Source organism: Calliphora vicina, chromosome 1 (genome assembly GCF_958450345.1).
Source record: "Calliphora vicina chromosome 1, idCalVici1.1, whole genome shotgun sequence".
Classification (NCBI taxonomy): domain Eukaryota; kingdom Metazoa; phylum Arthropoda; class Insecta; order Diptera; family Calliphoridae; genus Calliphora; species Calliphora vicina.
This window is the reverse complement of record NC_088780.1, coordinates 165,301,190-165,321,236: the sequence shown is the minus strand read 5'-3', so window position 1 is coordinate 165,321,236 and position 20,047 is coordinate 165,301,190. Positions and strand designations below refer to the sequence as shown.

Below are 20,047 nucleotides of genomic sequence, written 5' to 3'. Positions count from 1 at the left end.
CCTCTTTTTGGTGTTAGTTGTATAATTTAAAAAAATAATACTCAAAAGTGCTTTATTAAATTGCAACATTTTTATTTAAGTTTCAATGTTTAAGAAAATAATTTCAAAATTAAATAATGAAACAAGTGTTGTGCAAATTTCTACAAACACTCTTGATTAAGTTTATTTCCCTAAAATAAACCAATTCAAGTAAAAAAAAAAAAAAAAAAACTAAATTTTAGTTTAGTTTTCTCCTTGAAAACATATTTAATATTAAAAAAGGAAATTCTTGCACTATGTTCCATTTCGTGTGTGTTACTATGTGTACAGATATCATTAAAAGAATTTCTAAATGTTTGTACAACTAGAACGCATTACAGTTCTTGTTTTTTTTTTTTTTTGCTGTAAATTTTTTCCATTTTATGCAAACTGTTCCAAATTATTTTTTTATTTATAATTTTTTTTTTGCTCCTCTTCTTTTTTTAGGCCAAGTATACATAAACTAAATATTGTATACAAACATACACTGCTACTAGCAGTGCAACCAACAAATATATGCACACATTCATTCTTCCATATTCTTATACACAAATATATATTTACGAGTTCATACAGCATTTATATGAAATGATTTAGATTTTAAAGTACCTACTACTGGGTATCTGTGTGAGTTGCATTTTATGATTCCTTTTTATAGAACATCAGAGAGCAAAAAATAGTCAGTCTTGTTTCTAGAGAAACCTCATGAACCAAAAGAAAGTAAACACATTAAGTAACACAAATCAACCGACCTGAAAACTGCTAAATTTAGTTGTCATCAATTAATCATGTATTTACTTTGACTAGATGAAGTAGTAGTACGTAGTAGTCTTTAGTGTATTTGGTATTTAGTACATTTCGGTGTTGAAAAAAAAATGTTTCGTACAAATGTACTTTTGTTATAGTACAATTGAGAACTCAAAACTGTACAGTTTTGCAGTAATTCACAGTTTGGTTTTGGTCCTAAATTATCACAATTTAAAATGAAATTTGTCTAAGCTTTGCGTACTTTACAAATAGCCCCTATACTATATTAATATTTCATATAAAGCATTAAACATTTTTCATTATTTTTGTAAATTCCACAATATTCTTTTGAGAACCTAAAAGCTAATATATATTTTGTATTCTAATAGATAAGCGAAACGACCTTAGGATATCCATGTGAAGGATTGTATGTTTGCATGTTTACTTAGGTTTTCTTCGAGGTTTAATACGAATCTTTAATTACACAGTGCAAAAAAAATCGATTTTTTTAAAGTTTTTTGAGATTTTGATCTTGAAGATGAAGTTTTTTTTGATTTTATATGTACAATTTTTTTTTTTATGCTTCAGAGAGTAAATCAAAATTCCGAACTGTTTGCATGATACGAGCCTGAGAAAATTATCACTTTTTTGCAAAAATGACACCGAGGCCCCAAATCTTTGAGGGCCCATGGACAAAAAGTGCATGACTTTGGGTAAAACTGGGAGACACCGGTCTTTATTTTGTCTTTTATCACGAAGTGGTGTCCGTATGGTTATATTTCCATAACATAAAAAATTACACATAGTGTTATTGGGTGTATGACTTATTTTTAAACATTTGTACAATATCAATTTTTTTCGAAGTATTGGCGACTGTTAGCTATGATTTCTTCACATCTCTCTGGCAGCATATGAATTCCGAGCCAAAGGAACTGCTCAGTGAAGCGTATCCCAGAGAAGCAAATAGTCTTCGGACGGGGCAAGGTCTGGACTATAGGGCGGGTGAGGTAAAACTTTTTAATTACTTCATTATACCCTACACCACCATAGTGGGGAGGGTATAATGCGTTTGTGCAGATGTTTGTAACGCCCAAAAATATTAGTCTAACACCCAGTATACCGATCGACTTTGAATCACTTTCTGAGTCGATTAAGTGATGTCCGTCCGTCCGTCCGTCTGGTCGGCTGGCTGGCTGTCCATGTAAACCTTGTGCGCAGAGTACAGGTCGCAATTTTGAAGATATTTCGATGAAATTTGATACATATTATTTTTTCGGGTCAAGGACCAAGCCTATTGAAACTGGGTGAAATCGGTCCACTATTTCACCTAGCCCCCATACAAATGTCCTTCCGAAATTGGACTTTATCGGTCATAAATGTTTAATTTATAAATGAATCTCCACAACTTGCGCTCCAAATAAGTTTTATATATACAAAATTCATGTCACCAAATTTTGTTACGATCGGTCCATAATTAGTCATAGCTCCCATATAGACCCGCTTCCGAAAATCACTTTAACTTGCATAAATCGCTTAAAATGTTGGTAAACACACAAAATTCAACATATTTAACTTTAATATAGACATAAATCACACGACCTAATTTCATGGTGATCGGTCCATAATTGGTCATAGCCCCCATATAAGGCCCACTTCCGAAAATCACTCAAAAATATAAATTAATGAAATTTTAAAAGAAAATTTTTGTTTGCTCTTTTACTTAGTGTAGGGTATAATATGGTCGGGCTTGACCGACCATACTTTCTTACTTGTTTTAAATAGTTTTTAACAAATATTGCAAGATGTGGCCGAACGTTATCATGATTGAATATTACGGTTTCAGGTCTGGCCGCATATTCTGGGCGTTTGTCGGCCAATGGACGCTTCAAAAGAATCAGTTGCGGTAGGTACAGTTTCCCTGTAATGCTCTAGTCAGATATCAGCAGCTCATAATATATACTACCCTTTTGCTCCCACCAAATACAGAGCATTACCTTAGCGCCATGGTTATTTGTCTTTGGTTGGCCGGGCTTCACATACGATCTCTTACGCTTCGGATTATTGTAATGGATCCGTTTTTCATCGCAAGTTACGATTCGCTGCAAAAATTATTTTCTTTTATAGCGTTAAAGCATCATTTTGGAGATCTCTTTCAAGGACTCTCGGCTTTAATTCGTATGTTACCCAGTTTCCTTGCTTTTGGATGAATCCTTCTGGTCGCAAACGTTTTGAAATTACTGATTGACTAGCTTCCAATGATTTTGCAAACTCTTGATGATTTTTACAACAATCTTCATGTCTCCAATTCTTGGTCTTCAAGCTATTTTGGCTGGTCTGGACGATCTTTGTCTTCCGTGTGAAATTCACCACTTCTGAACAGAACAAATCATCTCTCGTTTCATCTCTGAAACACATGCACCATAAGCTTTGGTGAGCCATCGGTGTGCTTCATCTGTACTTTTTTTTAATTAAAGAAGTAAAGCAAAACTTCCCGTATATGACTCTTTGTTTGCACAAAATTCGAAATTTTCGAAGCAAAAAAAACTTTGTTATTTACACTATTTCACTATTGTTATTTCACTAACTAAATGTGAATAAAAAAGAAGTTTTTTTTAATCTAGAAATCTTATTCCTTAAAAAAACTTTTGTCTAAAGTAAATTTGATTATGAAAAAAAAATATTATATAGATTTTTTCCATACAAAGTTTTCCGTAAAAAGCTTCATCCTACTTTCTATAAATCTGTTTAAATAAAAAGTTATTATATCTATAAAAAAATATATTTAAATAAAACGTTTTTTATAGAAAAGCTTTTTTAAAAAGAGCTTTTTCCTTAAAAGTTTTTAATTGAAAAACTTTTTGCAAAAAATAAAACTTTATTAAGTTTTTTATAATAGAGCCTTTTTTAATATATTTTTTTTATATAAAAAGCTTTTGTCATAAGTAAAAAAATAAAAAGGTTTGCAAAAATATTTCTTTTTTAAAAAAAGCTGTTTCCTAATATTTTATTAAACTTTTGTAAAACGATTTTCCTAAAAAAAAATTTATATAAAAGATTTTTGTAAAACAGCTTTCTTCATAAAAAGTTTCTTATAATAAAGCTTTTTTATAAAGAAGCTTTTGCTATAAAATATTTGTTCTATTAAAAGGGATTTTTTTTTATCAAAAACCTCTTTTTCCAAAACTGTTTTTATAAAAAAGCTTTTTTCATACTTATTGTGCGATCCCTTGGTACTTAAAATAATCACTTCACATGTTTTGAGGAAGTGTATAATAAGAACAACTATTAAGTAAGAAAAAAGTACCAATTTTTCCCTCATACTCGTTACAATTTGCGTACTCCAGTTTGCATTTCTGACACAATTAAATGTTTGTGTTTTTAGGAGAGTATGTTGACAAACCACAAGGCATATAATCATCATTATCGTCATCATATCATTTCACAAATACCCAAAATAAGTACACATTCATTTATACAGTCAATTCATTCACTTCAACACACATTTTGATCTGTGAATTGAGATGAATTCAAATCCAATTTGAAAACTGTAACCTAAACTGATGCCTAAAAACCAAACTAAAGAAAATAATGGCAAAATAAAGTACCTATGACTAGAATTTCGAATGTTTTAGCTAAATTATGTTATTTTTTTACATGTGTGAGGAGGTGGTGGGTAAGTGTATGAACTAATTTACATTTACCTGCTTGCCACATGTATCTATCTATGTTGTTGTTGATTTTTTTTTGTTTTTTTGGAACTTTGTTTACACTTACTCTCTTATACATTAACATTGACCACATCATATATCTTCACCTCAACATCAACATGAGCTACTTTTCTTTTATTTTTTTTTATTTTTATTTTACTCCATTCTATAACTGTTGTTGTCACTCCCTGGTTAATGTTCGTTTTGTATCCTTTAATCTTTGTCTGTTTGGTTGCTGTTGAGTTTTATAGGTTGTGTACATAGATACGAGCTGTATCCGCTTCGTTAGTTGGCTAGTTAGCTAATCATATAGATTCATCCTATTTTTATGTTGGTCCCTTTGGTCCTGCTGCTTCTATGTTGCTGCTGCTGTGTTTGTCTAAACACAGGTCATCTTTGTTTTGTTGCTGTTTTATTCCCTTTTGTTTTTAGAAGAGAAGGTAACTCTTAGCTTTTTTTTCTTGCTGTTGTTCAAATGTTGTTGTCTAATGTTGTGCTGCTTTTTGTTGTGTGTTAAAAGTCATTTTTCCTCATCAAATAACCAGAAGATACATTAAGTATTTTCCTTTATTTTATTTTAGCGTTTGATGCACAGTGGGGGTAATAAATAAATATAGCAGTAAACATTTTACAAAATTTTGAAAGCTACTTAGAAAAAAGTTCACGAAATTGATTTATCGACTAGTCTAAGCCAATATATGATTAATTTAAAAAGAGAATACAAAAGCAATGACTTAATCAAAACAATATGGAAACTCGCCATTAAAAAATCATGTTTTGTGTAAGGCGGGAATCGAACCAGCAACCCTCACTTTAATAGTCCAGCACACTATCCACTAGTCTCTCAGGTCATGAATTTGGTACGACGAGTTGCCATTTGGAAGTAGGTTTTGTGTTTGTTTTAATATCTTGTTGTAATAGTTGTACTATTTGTCTTCCGTGTCAAATTCTGAACCGTCCAAACCATCTCTCACACGTTGAGAGTAAAACATTCGGTTGTTATAGATGTCACATGTTAAAAAGTATTTAGAATGAAGTGTTTGGGAAGGTTTTGGTCACTCGCTTTATAGTCTAGATTGTGTCCCGTCCGATTACTGGTTGTTTCGATCGATGCGGAACGCTTTCTCTGGGATACGGTTCACTTTGGAACAGAGTATCCGAAATTGGCTTGATTCGCTTTTGGCCTTAAAAGATAAACAGTTCTTTTGGCTCGAAATCAATATGTTGCCAGAAAGATGGGAAAAGGTTATAGCTAGCAATGGCCAATTCTTTGAATAAATTTATATTGTACAAAGGTTTAAAACTGAAAGCTAAAAATTTAAAAAATTTTCGATTTTTTAAGTCATAGATCTTTTTGATATAAATATGGGCAATTCAACGCTAACGAACGCGACATTTTTACGCCTTTACTTTTGTAAAGCCTTCTTAGTTACATTTTTAACTAAGGTTTTGTTATTTAGTGGTTTCCAATATAATAATAATAATAAATGTGGTATCAGGAACGCGACAGAAAATAGAACTCGTTTTCGAGTTGAAATATGATATAGAAAATATTATTCTCAGTTAGTCCCCATCCATACTGTGAAACATTTGCTACAAAACATTTGAGTTTGTTGATGAAAGTGGAAAGAGGAATGAAAAAGTGTACTCTTTTTCATGTACATAAGTTTTTGTTCAGTATGTCATCCATATTTATTCGTTCTCATTAGCTCTGTACAGAAATGTCAAAAACTGAAAATCAAAAACTTTACTGTGTGGACCCGAATGCAGTTTCAAAAAAGAATTTACAAATGTTTTGCAGCTAATGTTTCACAGTGTGGACCGGGACTTAAGAGTTTTAAACATGTATTCGTTGTGTAGTTAAAATCATTATTAATTTGTTGAAAACGATAGTTATGTTGTTCCTTTGATTTAACTAACTTTAGAATATTTATGTAGAAATGTGTATTGTAGTATAAAATATGTTTATATTTAAAAATTTTATTGAAAATTTATAAAATTATATTTAAATTTTATTAAATAAACTTTATTTTTAACTTCATTCATCCCACTGTAAATTTCTGCATAACTTCACAAAACCTTAAAATAAAAGCAACAGAAAAAAGCACACAACAAACATCACATCACATTACTTCGCATCACATCACATCACAATACATCGCATAAATAATATCACATTACTAGCATTTCATTTCATTCATTCATTCAGTCAACCAAACATCCAACCAACCAACCAACCATTCCAAACATCCATCCTTATGATGAGTATATGACCACATCACTAACTCATTCACTCTCTTACACTCACACAGACAACTAGTGTTGTTTGTAAGTATTTGTTTATTTATTTATTTTTTATTATAAAAATAGTACAAGTATTTGCTAGTATGTAGCTAAAATTCATGTTTAACAGGCCAGCCAGTCCCGTAACCATCCGCCAACCATTCCAACCAACCATCCATCCATCCACCATCTACTCATCACTCACTCACTCACCCACCCACCACTCCACCATTTTGCCATCACTTGCTCAGTAAATGAAAATGACAAAAGGAGTATTTTGTTTAATAAACGTTTTCTTGGTTTTTTTAGTTTGATTTTCCTTCAGAGAATCTATTTATTTTACTCATTTTTCTTACTATCTATCTACCTCTTCCTAAATTTTTAATTTTTTGGTTTGGTTTTTTCCGTTTTTTTTGTTTGTTGTTGTTGATTTGATTTTTTATGGCTTTTTTTAGGATGGACAACGTGGTCATTTAGAAGGTCTAGCATCCGTTTATTGTGAATTGTTAATGGCTCCCTTTGGAGATATTTTAAGTGCTTTAGAAAATGCTAGACAAGCAGCCTGGGCTGAACGTAGCCCTATGAATCCCGCCGGTGGCAGTGGCAGCAGCGGTAGTGGCAGTGGAGTCAGTGGCATTGCTACACAACGACTACACGGTCATCGTGGCAGTTCCAAACATGGCGGCCATCTGCCCAATAGTCATAGTCAACCCATATATGTGCCAGGAAAATATTCGGTATGTATTTGGAAATAGCAAAAAAACAAACACACTATTATACACCAACACCAACACCCACACCCACTACACAAAGGTTAAGAGTAGCATAGTGTTATGATGGAATGGTATGGTTTAACTGCTGCTTGGTTTTTCATGTTTTGGTTTGTTGTTGCTTGCTTTTATTTAGTTTATTTTTATTCTGGATATTTTCAATCTAATTTTTGTTGCTTTTGGGGGTCACAAAAGAGAACAACAACTATTTCTCCACACAAAAATAAAAGAAAAGAAGCGAAAATTCAATAAACACTCATTCACTTACACACACCTACAAAATAGCAATAGCAATACATCCATATAAATGTAGCCGAGGAAAACTAACAACAACCATTTAGCCATAAACAAGACGTTATTGTTATGGCTTTGTTGTTGTTGTTGCCGTCATTTTCCTTCTGAAGTTGTTGTTGCCTGCCATTGTGGGTTTTATGATGCCAAAGGTGGTGACGGTTTTGATTAAGTGTTAGAATAAACATACATCATACACAAAAAGAAAAGTTTTATGGTAAAAAATAAAACAAAAATTGCAACTGTTGTGTATGTCTGTGTTTGTATTTGTTTGATTGTATTTTTGCCTGAGTGTAAAAACACAAATGTGTAAATGTGGTTTCACTCCAGCAAATATTGTATAATCAAATAAAACCCCTCTACTAATTTTTGTAACACACACACACATGCTTAGACACACATACTACAGATATTTTTCTACATAAACAATCTTACAGCCATATTTCCTTATATGCTTATTTAACAACACTTGGTATATTTTAAATACAGGCACTATTATATATTTCTTTTTAATGCATGCTTTGTTTATATTTAATAATAAATTCTTAATATTATAAAATATAAATATAAAATTATTTATATTTCCTATATAGTCTCTAATTTACTAACTTTTCCTAGGCTTTCGATTTCAGCAATGAACAAAAGTATACTTTAAAATAAAGATTGAAAATATTTTTTTGTATTTTTTATACCCTACACCATCATAGTGGGGAGGGTATAATGCGTTTGTGCAGATGTTTATAACGCCCAAAAATATTAGTCTAACACCCACCTTAAAGTATACCGATCGACTTAGAATCACTGAGTCGATTAAACGATGTCCGTCCGTCCGTCTGGCTGTCCATCTAAACTTCGTACGCAGAGTACAGGTCGCAATTTTGAAGATATTTCGATAAAATTTGGTACATATTATTTTTTCGGCCCAAGGACCAAGCCTATTGAAACAAGCCTTCCGAAATTGGAGTTTATCGGTCATAAATGTTTAATTTATATATGTATCTACACAAATTCCGCTCCAAATAAGTTTTGTATATACAAAATTCATGTCACCAAATTTTGTCACGATCGGTCCATAATTAGTCATAGCTCCCATATAGACCCGCTTCCGAAAATCACTTTAACGTGCATAAATCGCTTAAAAATGTTGGTATACTCACAAAATTCAACATATTTAACTTTCATATAGACATAAATCACACGTACTAATTTATGTTGATCGGTCCATAATTGGTCAGCTCCCATATAAGGCCCACTTCCAAAAATCACTTTAACGTGCATAAATCGCTTAAAAATGTTGGTATACACACAAAATTCAACATAGCTAACTTTAATATAGACATAAATCACACGACATAATTACATGGTGATCGGTCCATAATTGGTCATAGCTCCCATGTTAGGCCCACTTCCGAAAATCACTCAAAAATATAAATTATTAAAATTTTAAATGAAAAATGTTTTTGCTCTTTTACTTAGTGTAGGGTATTATATGGTCGGGCTTGTTTTTGTTGAAAAAGTTTTATTAACCAAAAAAAAAAAATTATGGTAACAAAATTTTTTGTTAAAAACAATTTTTCCCGATTTTGACCCATTGTAGGTCCGAATTACTCTGACGTTACATATGTACGTCTCACAGTGGCGCCTGCAAAACAAGTGAGGTTGCAAAAATCAAAAATTTAATGAGCCCCTAAAAAATATTGAATAAACCTATTTTACAGGAAATTGTCCAAGGATTTCAAATATGCTACTCTTATTACAGATATAGCCTTTGAAAGTTGACTGATTTTCATTGTTTAAAAAAACAGACCAGTTTTAAGTAATTTGGTATCTAGAAAATAAAATAAAAAATTATACCTTTTGCTTTGTGTTTGTCCAGGTAAATTGATATTTACCAACTATCCATTTCTTCAATATTTCTCAACTTTGATGCAAAATAAAAAAATACTATAAATTTCTATATTTGTCATATTTTCAAAATAAGTTCTTTGATTATTCCTTTAACTAATGCATAAAGTTCCAGCTGCTCCAGCTGTCCTTGGCCCATTTTTTGCTAGAGGTAAAATTATGAAAAAAAAATATATTGCATTTAATCCTTCTTATACGGAGTGCGAGCAATATTTTAGAAAAAAAATTTAATTTTTTCTTTTAAATCTGGAAATTTTACCAAAAATTTAAAAATAAATTAAAAAAAAAAAATGTCAACTTTGGTAACCCATAAGTAGGCACATATATCCTTTTCTAACACTCATTTCATAGGCAAATCAATTATCTATTTTTTGATTATGTCATTTGGTTCAAAAGCTATGATTTTTGCAACGAAAAAAAAACTTAAATGGCGCCACTGGGCATCGTATATACATCAATACATATGGGTAATTCCATATCATCGTACGTGACATTTGTACGATTTTGCAAAAATAAGAGTATTTGAAAAATAATATGGTCTTTATGTTCCATTCAGAACATAAAGACCATAATAAAAAATTCTTTCGAAATATTGTTGTCCAAAATATTGAGCGAAATAAGGGTATATCGTACGTGACATAAAACGGAACTCATTTTGAGGTACATGTAGAAATATGCGAAAATATTAGAACCGCGAGAGGCGTTATGTGTTCTTTTAATTTCTTACATTAAACGAAGTATTTATCCTTTACAATCCGTCATATTTAAATAAAAACAATCTTTGGATGATTTTATAGTAAATAAAAATTAATATCGTACGTGACATACAGTATGTGACAGATTTTTCTCTTATAATAAAACAATATATATTCTGTAAATATAGTATGTATACAAAAACTAAAAAAATTAATAGCAAATATACATTCGGTTTCAATAAACAAGCTAATTGGGAGCCTAGTTTTCGCCGCAATTTTAGCCTAAAACATTAAAAAATTAAATGTAATCAGTATTTTAGTAAAATTGTTTTATGCTAAATTCCCAATTTTTAATTTGATAAATTCACTGAAATTTATTGTTGGGGGATAAGCTAGTTCCTATGCGCATTTCACTGGTTGTTTAGGCCAGATCATCAGGAAACCTTTTCCCAAAAGGCTTTAGAAAAACTAAAGATATTAACAAATAAAACTATAGAGTGTTTGAGTATTATTAAAGTATTATTTTTGTCTTTAAAATGTTGTAATATGATCTAAATACTTTCACATAGTAACATTTTATTATTTTCTTCTATTCAAATCATCTTGAAAAAAAGTTTCAAGGGTTTTTGTTTTTTCAGTCGTGGTAGCGATTCTCGTGGAATTGCCCATATATAGATCAAAAATAAGTAAAAAATCTTAGTTGTCCTGGTTTTACCATATATCTCAACCAAATGTGGGCCAATTCTGGCTTGAAACGAATCAGTTGCGTTCGCTACAGGTTCGCTGATAGGTAGGACCTTTTTGCTCCCACCAAATACAGTGCATTACCTTGGCCCCATGGATATTTGGCTTCGGTATCGATTCCGCTTATTGACCTGGCTTCACATTCGGGTTATCGTAATGGATCCATTTTTCCATTTACGACATCTATTGTAAAGCTTTTGGCATGAGGAAAAAAATTTCCACTACGAAATATCAAAAACGTCGAAAAAATTTAAATTTGGTCGCCTCGAAAATTATTTATTGTGATATGTCGAAGTGGATTTGATTGAATGCATTTCCATCAATGTAGAAGTTTCGATCCAATTTTGGTACAAATTTTTTTTCGTCCAGAAAATGTATTTAAAGTATTAAAATCCCTTTATTTAAATCCCCACGACTGTATTTCCTTTCGCTTTGTATGCTTTATAATAATAAAAATTTGTTTTGGCAAAATAGAAAATATGGTTTGTTCGCTGTTATTTGCGTTTACATTTTTTCGTTTGGTAATGGCAACTGAACTTTTTTTTCATTCTTTCTTGTTTTATTTACAATCATTTTGTTGCTGTTGTTGTTTTCTGCTCAATTCCCTTGATCCTTGAAACCGAACAAACAAAAAAAAAAAACGAATATAACAGCAGCAACAAAAATTACTACAACTAAATATAAAAGATGAACAAGAACCTGGAACTCTAACAACAATATACATATAGGTAGTAGAAAAAAATAAGTTATTCTTACGGTTTTTTATTTATTTATTTTATATTTATTTTTTTTGTTTTATTCAGCCGATGAACAAATGTGTAGTGTTGACATGCCCTTTGGGGATTTAGTCTTATGTATGTATGCATGCATGCATGTAGTTATGTCTGTCTGTATCTATGTGTGTGAAAAGAAATAATATTTTCTATCTACCGTCTATAAATATACATATAGAAAAATACATTTAAACAGAATGTAAGTTTAGGTGTGTTGGAGTAAGATGCCATATAAAGTTTATGCGGAATGTATGCATAAAGGACAGTCGGAAAATTCCTTACAAACTGCAGCAAAGCATGACTCTAAAAGATTCCTAAGACTCTCTTAAGTTATACAATTTCCAAAACTCTACAACAAGAACCTGGGAATAAATAATAATTTGCGTTTCAAATTTTTTAAAATTTTGTACTCAGGTTCTTTATGGTCATACCAAATTTGAAGTTGATCATCAATCTTAAATTCACTTTGAATATTTTATTGAAGTTCAAAGTTCAAATCTATATATATAAAAATGAAATGGTCCATGTATGTAATGTCACCACGTGAGAACGGCTGGATCGATTTGGCTGATTTTTTTTTGCTCCCTAAAGTATGCAGTACAAATTTAGATATTTTATTTGCAAATAAGAACTGGCTGGTGTGCGTGGGTTGGAGAAACTTGAAGAACTAACATTAGTAAATGCTACCGGGCGAAACCGGGGCGATCAACTAGTTGTATGTATATAAGAATGATGTAAAGTCGCTCAAATTCAATAGTACATATATAAATGTTTAACTGCTTTTCCAATGTTTACTATATTGGTCTCATAGTAATGCCTAGCTTCAATATATTTTCCTAAAAAAAAATATTTGGATTTGGAAACAACAAATTGTCCATGAACAAGGGATATGTTAAATTACTCAAGGATGATTTTCTACGCTATATCCTGTTTTGATGAGTTCGAATTTATGTATTTTTCATGCATTTGTTAAAAATGTTTAGCTTTTATTTTGAAGCATTTGTAAAATATAAATTTATTTAAAGTATTGGCCATTTTTAGCTATGACCTTTTCCTATGGATTCCGAGCCAAAAGAACTGCTCATCTTTTGAGACCAAGAACGAATCAAGACAATTTCGTATACTCTATTTCAATGTGAAGCGTATCCCAGAGAGAGCATTCTGCATCGATCGCAACAAATATCAGTCGGTCGGGGCAAGTTCTGGTCTATATAGTGGGTGAGCAAAATTTCCCAACCACTTCATTCTAAATTCCTTTTAGCAGCTATTGCAATATGTGGCCAAGAGTTGTCATCCACATATTCTGGGATTTTTCTTTATACAAACGTTCTCTGTGATGGTTGCGTTTTGCTCCTACCAAATGCAGAGAATTACCTTAGCGCCATTGATATTTGGCTTTGTTGTCCCCACTAGAACAAGAAATGTATTAACAAAATTAACATATTTTGAGAAATATTAAAATAAAAGCAAATTTTTTTATAAAATATTGTTACGAAATTGTACTTGAATTGAAATATAACGATTTTAACGGCTGATTCAAATAACAGTGCTGTAATAGCAAACTGTAACATATCCATGGGCATTATTAACATTGAATAAAAGCTTTCAGTTGACCATTGATCGTAAGTTGGCAACGCTGTTTGCTGCGACCGTATATTCGAATTCGAATATTCAGTTAAAGAACATTGTGAAAAGTACACCCCAGATGGCGTATGTATTAGAAACCTCTAGACAGTTAAAGAGAAATCTAGAGTGCAGATGGCAGTGTTATAAATAGTGGCAGAGGTTGCAGTCGTTAGTCAGTTTATCAGAGACGCTATTCAAATAAACATCAACTGAATGCCTTAAAGTGTGCTGTGTTTTTCAATTGAATTCGTGTACATTATAAAGTGTGTCTTTATTTATGCGAATTTATAAACGTGTATAAAAAAACACTGAGTGACTATTTAATTCTGTTGTTGTACATTTGAAATAAATAAAGAGTTGTTACAATTTTCAAACTACTAAACGGCTTTTATTTGCAATCAAAAGTATCCGGTTTATTTAAAAGAAATAAACCAGCGTTTTGAAAGGGTTAAAACATAACAATATAAACATATTTACTTGTATATTAGTGTTTGGCTTCGTAGTTTACCCTTAACCTATTCGCAGGTGTAACCAAAAAACGACAGTTTCAAAGTTCCATTTCCAAATTTTGTTAAACAAATTTCTGAATTTTTTTATTATCACAATGGGATTTATTGACAATATAATAGGAAATTAAAAATATGAAAAAAGTATAACAATTCCTCCTATAGTTTTTCCGCACCTGCTATTTAAATTTTGCGATTTTCGAGAGAAACTATTTTTTTGGGGCTCAATTTAATATTAAGTAAAACCAATTCAGAATATTATATTCCAGGTAATTTTGAAATATAGTCTGAAAGTTTTACTAAAATCAGAAAACGCTAATCCTTAGATCATGAAGGTCAAAGGTAAAATTTTTCAATATTTGAAATTTCTCGTTAAAATATAGCTAAATGTTATATATTTTTGGACCGATTTTGATGAAACTTACTAAAAATATAACACAAAGTCTAGGATTTATAATAACAGCACAAAAAATGGAAATTAACCCTTAATGGCACTTGGGATTAAAATGACACTCAAATTTTATGATCATTTTAGTTTTTTGTTTAAACTTTTGCTGTTATCCTCGCAAATTTTGTATATGAGTTGTATAAATGTATGAGTATTTAGTTGTTGTTTTAGTTGGTTTTATTTTATATATTTAACATGCTGTTGTTGCAACCTTACATTTGTAGCTTGTATGTTTGGTTTCTTTGTATGTCTGTCTTATTTACTACGTTCTTTTCGGCATGTTTTTTTATTTTATTTTATTTTGTTCATCTTTAGTTGGGTTTTTATATGTTTTAATATAAAACAAGCAAATTGTTTTTCCTACTTGCACACAACTTGACTCGACAATAAAAAAAATAAATAAAATATCATAAGAGAAAAAAAACTCTAAATTGGAGAAAAACTTGCAACAAACATAAAAACATGTAAAAATATATCAACCACAAATTTGCTAACAAACATACACAAAGACTTATTTTTCAATACACTCATACTTAGTCTACATATACATAGATATAAGACAATAGTAATACAAGAAAAACTTCTATATAATAACGAATTGGCATTCATTCTTCTACTTTTACTGCTAAAACGAATTGAATTGAGTTTTTATTTTCTTTTTTTTTTTTGGTTTTTCGTTTAAAACTTTCTGTTGCTGTTGTTGGTTGCATTTTTATATCTCGTTTAGAATATTGTTGTTATTCGACATGATCATAAGTATTTTTATACGTTTGTAGCACATAATATTGGCAAAAATAACGAAAAAAACTATAGAATGCCAGCGTCTATAACCCAGCATGACAAACAACTACTACACTAAATTGAACGTAATGTCAGGAGAGACAAACAAACAAAACACAAAAAAAACCAGAGCGAATAAATGACAACTAGACTTGGCAATAATCATTTCATTCACTTTGTTTTTTTTTGTTCAGTTTTGGCAAAAACAAAAAAGTGTAGCAAAGAAAAGAAAAAAAACCAAGGAATTGAATCAAACGAACCTTGCATCAAACAAATATTGTCTTTCTCTGTCGTTGCAACATTCTTACAAATGTCACTACTCATGACGGTGAACAAAGAAAAATAGTTTATAACTCTATATATGATACATTAAATTGGTAACATTCTTTTCAACATAACAGTGTTTCTCATAGTAATTTATAGTCACAAAATTTATCGACTTTAAGGTTTAAAAAAATTTAAATCTGATTGTCATACCTAAACAAGCGAAATATGTAAAACAAACTATGTTTGTGAACTTTGACTTCCAACAGACTTTTACCACTCTATTTAGGACATCAATAGAGAGGTCTATGCTGATTTTCATTTCCTTAACATTCTGCAGTTTAGTAATTTTGTCTTCTATTTTCATTGGAGAGAAAGGCAAGCATAATATTAAGTTCTTTAGTATCATTGTTCGACTGCATTAAATTATTTCTGAGTCTTATTATAAAGTTTACGGGAGCTTTCAGACCAGTCACGATTCACATGATTGCAGCAATCATATATTTTATATGATTGTATCAATTAAGTATATGTTTGTGGAAATCAATATGGGCAACAGCTAGCTTTTAATTTGGTTTTTTAAAGTGTAGAGATATATAATTGTTATAAATGACTGATATCGGTCAAGTAAGAAAATCGGCAGGAGTAAGAAATTTTAAATTTGATGAAAAAAAATACAAAAAACATTTTGATAAATGCACTTTTTACTAGAAGTTCCTTTTACTTTTCGTTTTATTAAAAATACCAGAGTACCGCTAATTTTAATTTACCAATGTAAATCGAATAAAATAAAAATAAATAAGCAAAATTGAATTAAATCGAATTATTCGCCATTTCATTTTTCTTCCTTTATGAAGTATGTGAAGAAAAATCTTACACTACCAAATGTTTTGACTGTCATGAAAAAAACTTTTTGTTGTTGAAGTTAATTCATTCTATGATTCCGTTTCTCAAATTTTTATCCTAGCGTTAGTATTTGCTGAACTGGATCAAAGGATAAAAATGTAATTTTTTAAGGTTTTTATGATTTTTTCATATTTTGCAATAAGCATTTTTACTCGAATTCAAGTTGAAAGCAAGTCTAATTAAAGCCTTGAATTCTAGTCCAGCAATTGAATTACAGTTGTATTACACTTTATTTCAATAGCATTCTCCAGTAAAATGGAATTCAAGCCATATGTTTTTTGTTTGGAAATATTTAATTTTTTTCAAATATTTTTCATGTTTAAAACAAATTTACATTTGCATTCAAGTCAAATTCCAATAAAATGTTCAAATGCTTGAATTTTTAGGTGCTTTAGTATTTATTATTGGGTTCTCACAAAGACAACATAAAAATGCGTTTTCATGTGAAAGCCAAATCCTCACACAAACTAAACTTGAAATTTAGTTGGGAACATCGATTCCATATTTTCCTGCATTTTATTTTTAAATTCGCGATAACAAATTTTATAACGAGAGAAAAAAATTTAATTGCATTCGCGAGCTCGAATTTTACCTATTCTGAAAATTGTCTTTTAGAAAAAGTACTTTTTGTTAAATTTGCATATAAAAGTATCTTTTATATAAAAAGTAATTTTTTTTTTAAATTATGTACCTTTTTTTTACAAAAAGTACCTTTTTTTTACAAAAAGTACCTTTTTTTACAAAACGTACCTTTAATCATAAATAGTACTTTTTTAATAGAAAGTACCTTCGCGAGTACGAATTTTACCTATTATGAAAATTGCCTTTTCGAAAAAGTACTTTTTATTAAATTTGCATATAAAAGTACCTTTTATATAAAAAGTACCTTTTATATAAAAAGTACCTTTTATATAAAAAGTACCTTTTATATAAAAAGTACCTTTTATATAAAAAGTACCTTTTATATAAAAAGTACCTTTTATATAAAAAGTACCTTTTATATAAAAAGTACCTTTTATATAAAAAGTACCTTTTATATAAAAAGTACCTTTTATATAAAAAGTACCTTTTATATAAAAAGTACCTTTTATATAAAAAGTACCTATTATATAAAAAGTACCTTTTATATAAAAAGTACCTTTTATATAAAAAATACATTTTTTTTTAAAAACATTACATGTATGTGTACCTTTTTTTAAAAAAAATACCTTTTTTACAAAAAGTACCTTTTTTACAAAAAGTACCTTTTTTACAAAAAGTACCTTTTTTACAAAAAGTACATTTTTTACAAACAGTACCTTTTTTTTACAAAAAGTACCTTTTTTTTACAAAAAGTACCTTTTTTTACAAAAAGTACCTTTTTTACAAAAAGTACATTTTTTTACAAAAAGTACCTTTTTTTACAAAAAGTACCTTTTTTACAAAAAGTACCTTTTTTCATAAAAGTACCTTTTTTCATAAAAGTACCTTTTTCCAAAAAAGTACCTTTTATCATAAATAGTACTTTTTTAATAAAAGGTACCTTTTTATTCATTTATTTTGTTAAAAGTACCTTTAATTAAAAAGGTATTTTTTAATAAAAAGTACCTTTTTAATAAAAAGTACGTTTTTTATAAAAACTATTTTTTTTTATAAAAACGTACCTTTTTTTATAAAAACGTACCTTTTTTCATAAAAACGTACCTTTTTTCATAAAAAGTACCATTTTTCATAAAAAGTACCATTTTTCATAAAAAGTACCTTTTTTATAAAAAGTATCTTTTTTATAAAAAGTACCGTTGTAACAAAATTTCCTTATAGAAAGTACCTTTTTTATACCTTTTATCAAAACTACATTTTTATCAAATGCTCCTTTTTATCGAAAGTAGCTTTTTGATAAAAAGTTCCGTTTTTTTTATAAATAGTACCTTTCTTTATAAAACGTAACATAACAAAAAGTTCTTTTTAAACAAAAGTATCTTTTACCAAAAGTACATTGTTCTAAAACCTTTTGTCTTAAGTAAATTTCAATTAAAATTCTGATTTCTAACAGAATCACGTTCTGAATAGAATTAGCTACTTACCGCAATTGAAAGATAACAACGAAGGCATTTTCCATTAAACCTGGGATGAATCTTATTAAACTGGTTAAAATCGATTCATTATTTTTATGAAAATCAGCCTTTTCTCTTGCCTCATGTTGAAACAAGTTATAAATAATGCTATATTCGGTTGTGAATTGAACTAGAATTAACAAATTTCCCTCATCATTTGCAAACAACAACATACTGAGCTGCCGTATCAATGTTGGAATAATTTTGAGAAAATACAGAAATTTTTTTCAATGTAATCTTACATTTAGGTTCATAACTATTATGCCATAAAACCGATTTGGCTGATGTTCAATACCGAACTGCTTAGAATAATACTAAACATTTTTGTGTGAATCACATTAATTTCGTTTAAGTATTATGCATATGATCGTGTTTTACACTAACAGACAATCGATTTAATCATAGCTAAATCCACTTATAATTTCATACGATTTCTTAGATGAATATTTCTCCGTCCTAGACATGGAATGACACTGATATACATATATCCGTATTCAGCACTTTTAATAGGGGAAAGTATACAAATTGTCTAAAAAATTTCCATCGTTATGCAACATTAAAGTCCTGGAGAATAATTAAAACCAGTAGTCAGGCTTGTTTTATTATACATTATAGGTATCATATTTTGTTATGCAATTGTGGTTGTTTGTACTTCTTTAATTCTTCGATAGATTGGGTCAAATAAGCTTATTTTACTTTTCTAATAACCAGCGAAACTGATTTTCTTGAAACTTCTATTGCATTCCTAAGTACAATGTCACTTTTCTTGTTATTTAAAAAATGATTACATTATTTTGTATCACGAGTTTTGTAATTACATTTTATGTTTTCCTTTTGCTTAAATCTGTTTTAAACAAGTTAAAATTCTAAACAAATTGACAAATTTTAATTTATTTTTCTTCAAATCCTAAAGGAATTTTCCCAGCATAAATAGAAATCATTTCAAAGAAGAATATTTATAACAACTGACTGTTTAACTTTTTCCATTATTGTTGGCTTGTTAACATTAAATTATTTATTCAGTGTTTATAGCTTAATTGGCAATTTAATTTTGATTTCATAAAATCAAGACAAACAAATTACAAAAAAAAAAAAAAAATAATAATAAAACGGAAAAGTATTTTAAAATTTGTCAAAAGCTGTAAAAAGGACCACTGTTCATTATTATTGAGAAAAAGAAGAAACTTAAAAAAAATACTGCAGTAATTTCTCTTAGGAAAACTTTTTTTATAACAAACGACTTTTTTGTAACAACTCCCTGCTCTTTTAAACTCTCTCTGTCTTACTCGTTTGCTTTGGCTAAAAATTATTTTGTTTTTGTTGGCATACCTTTATGTCTTTTAGTTTTGGATTTGGGGGGTCTATAAAAAATAAATTTAAATCCAGTTAAGAAGAAATTAAATTTTCCCAAAGAAAAGTTTTTGGGGAAAATCTTTGTTTTTTATTGTATTTATTACATTTGTTATGCAAACACTCTGTGTTACAATCACG

At 29.5% G+C, this 20,047-nt stretch overlaps 1 protein-coding gene across 1 annotated transcript in view; it reads left to right on the top strand.

Annotated features, from left to right (window-relative positions):
* Window positions 1-20,047, top strand: part of LOC135948654 (uncharacterized) — a 210,233-nt gene that overhangs the window by 109,861 nt on the left and 80,325 nt on the right. Inside the window, exon 2 of the mRNA XM_065498027.1 lies at window positions 7,211-7,492. Coding sequence (XP_065354099.1) covers window positions 7,211-7,492 — 282 coding nt within the window. The remainder of the gene's footprint in view (window positions 1-7,210; window positions 7,493-20,047) is intronic.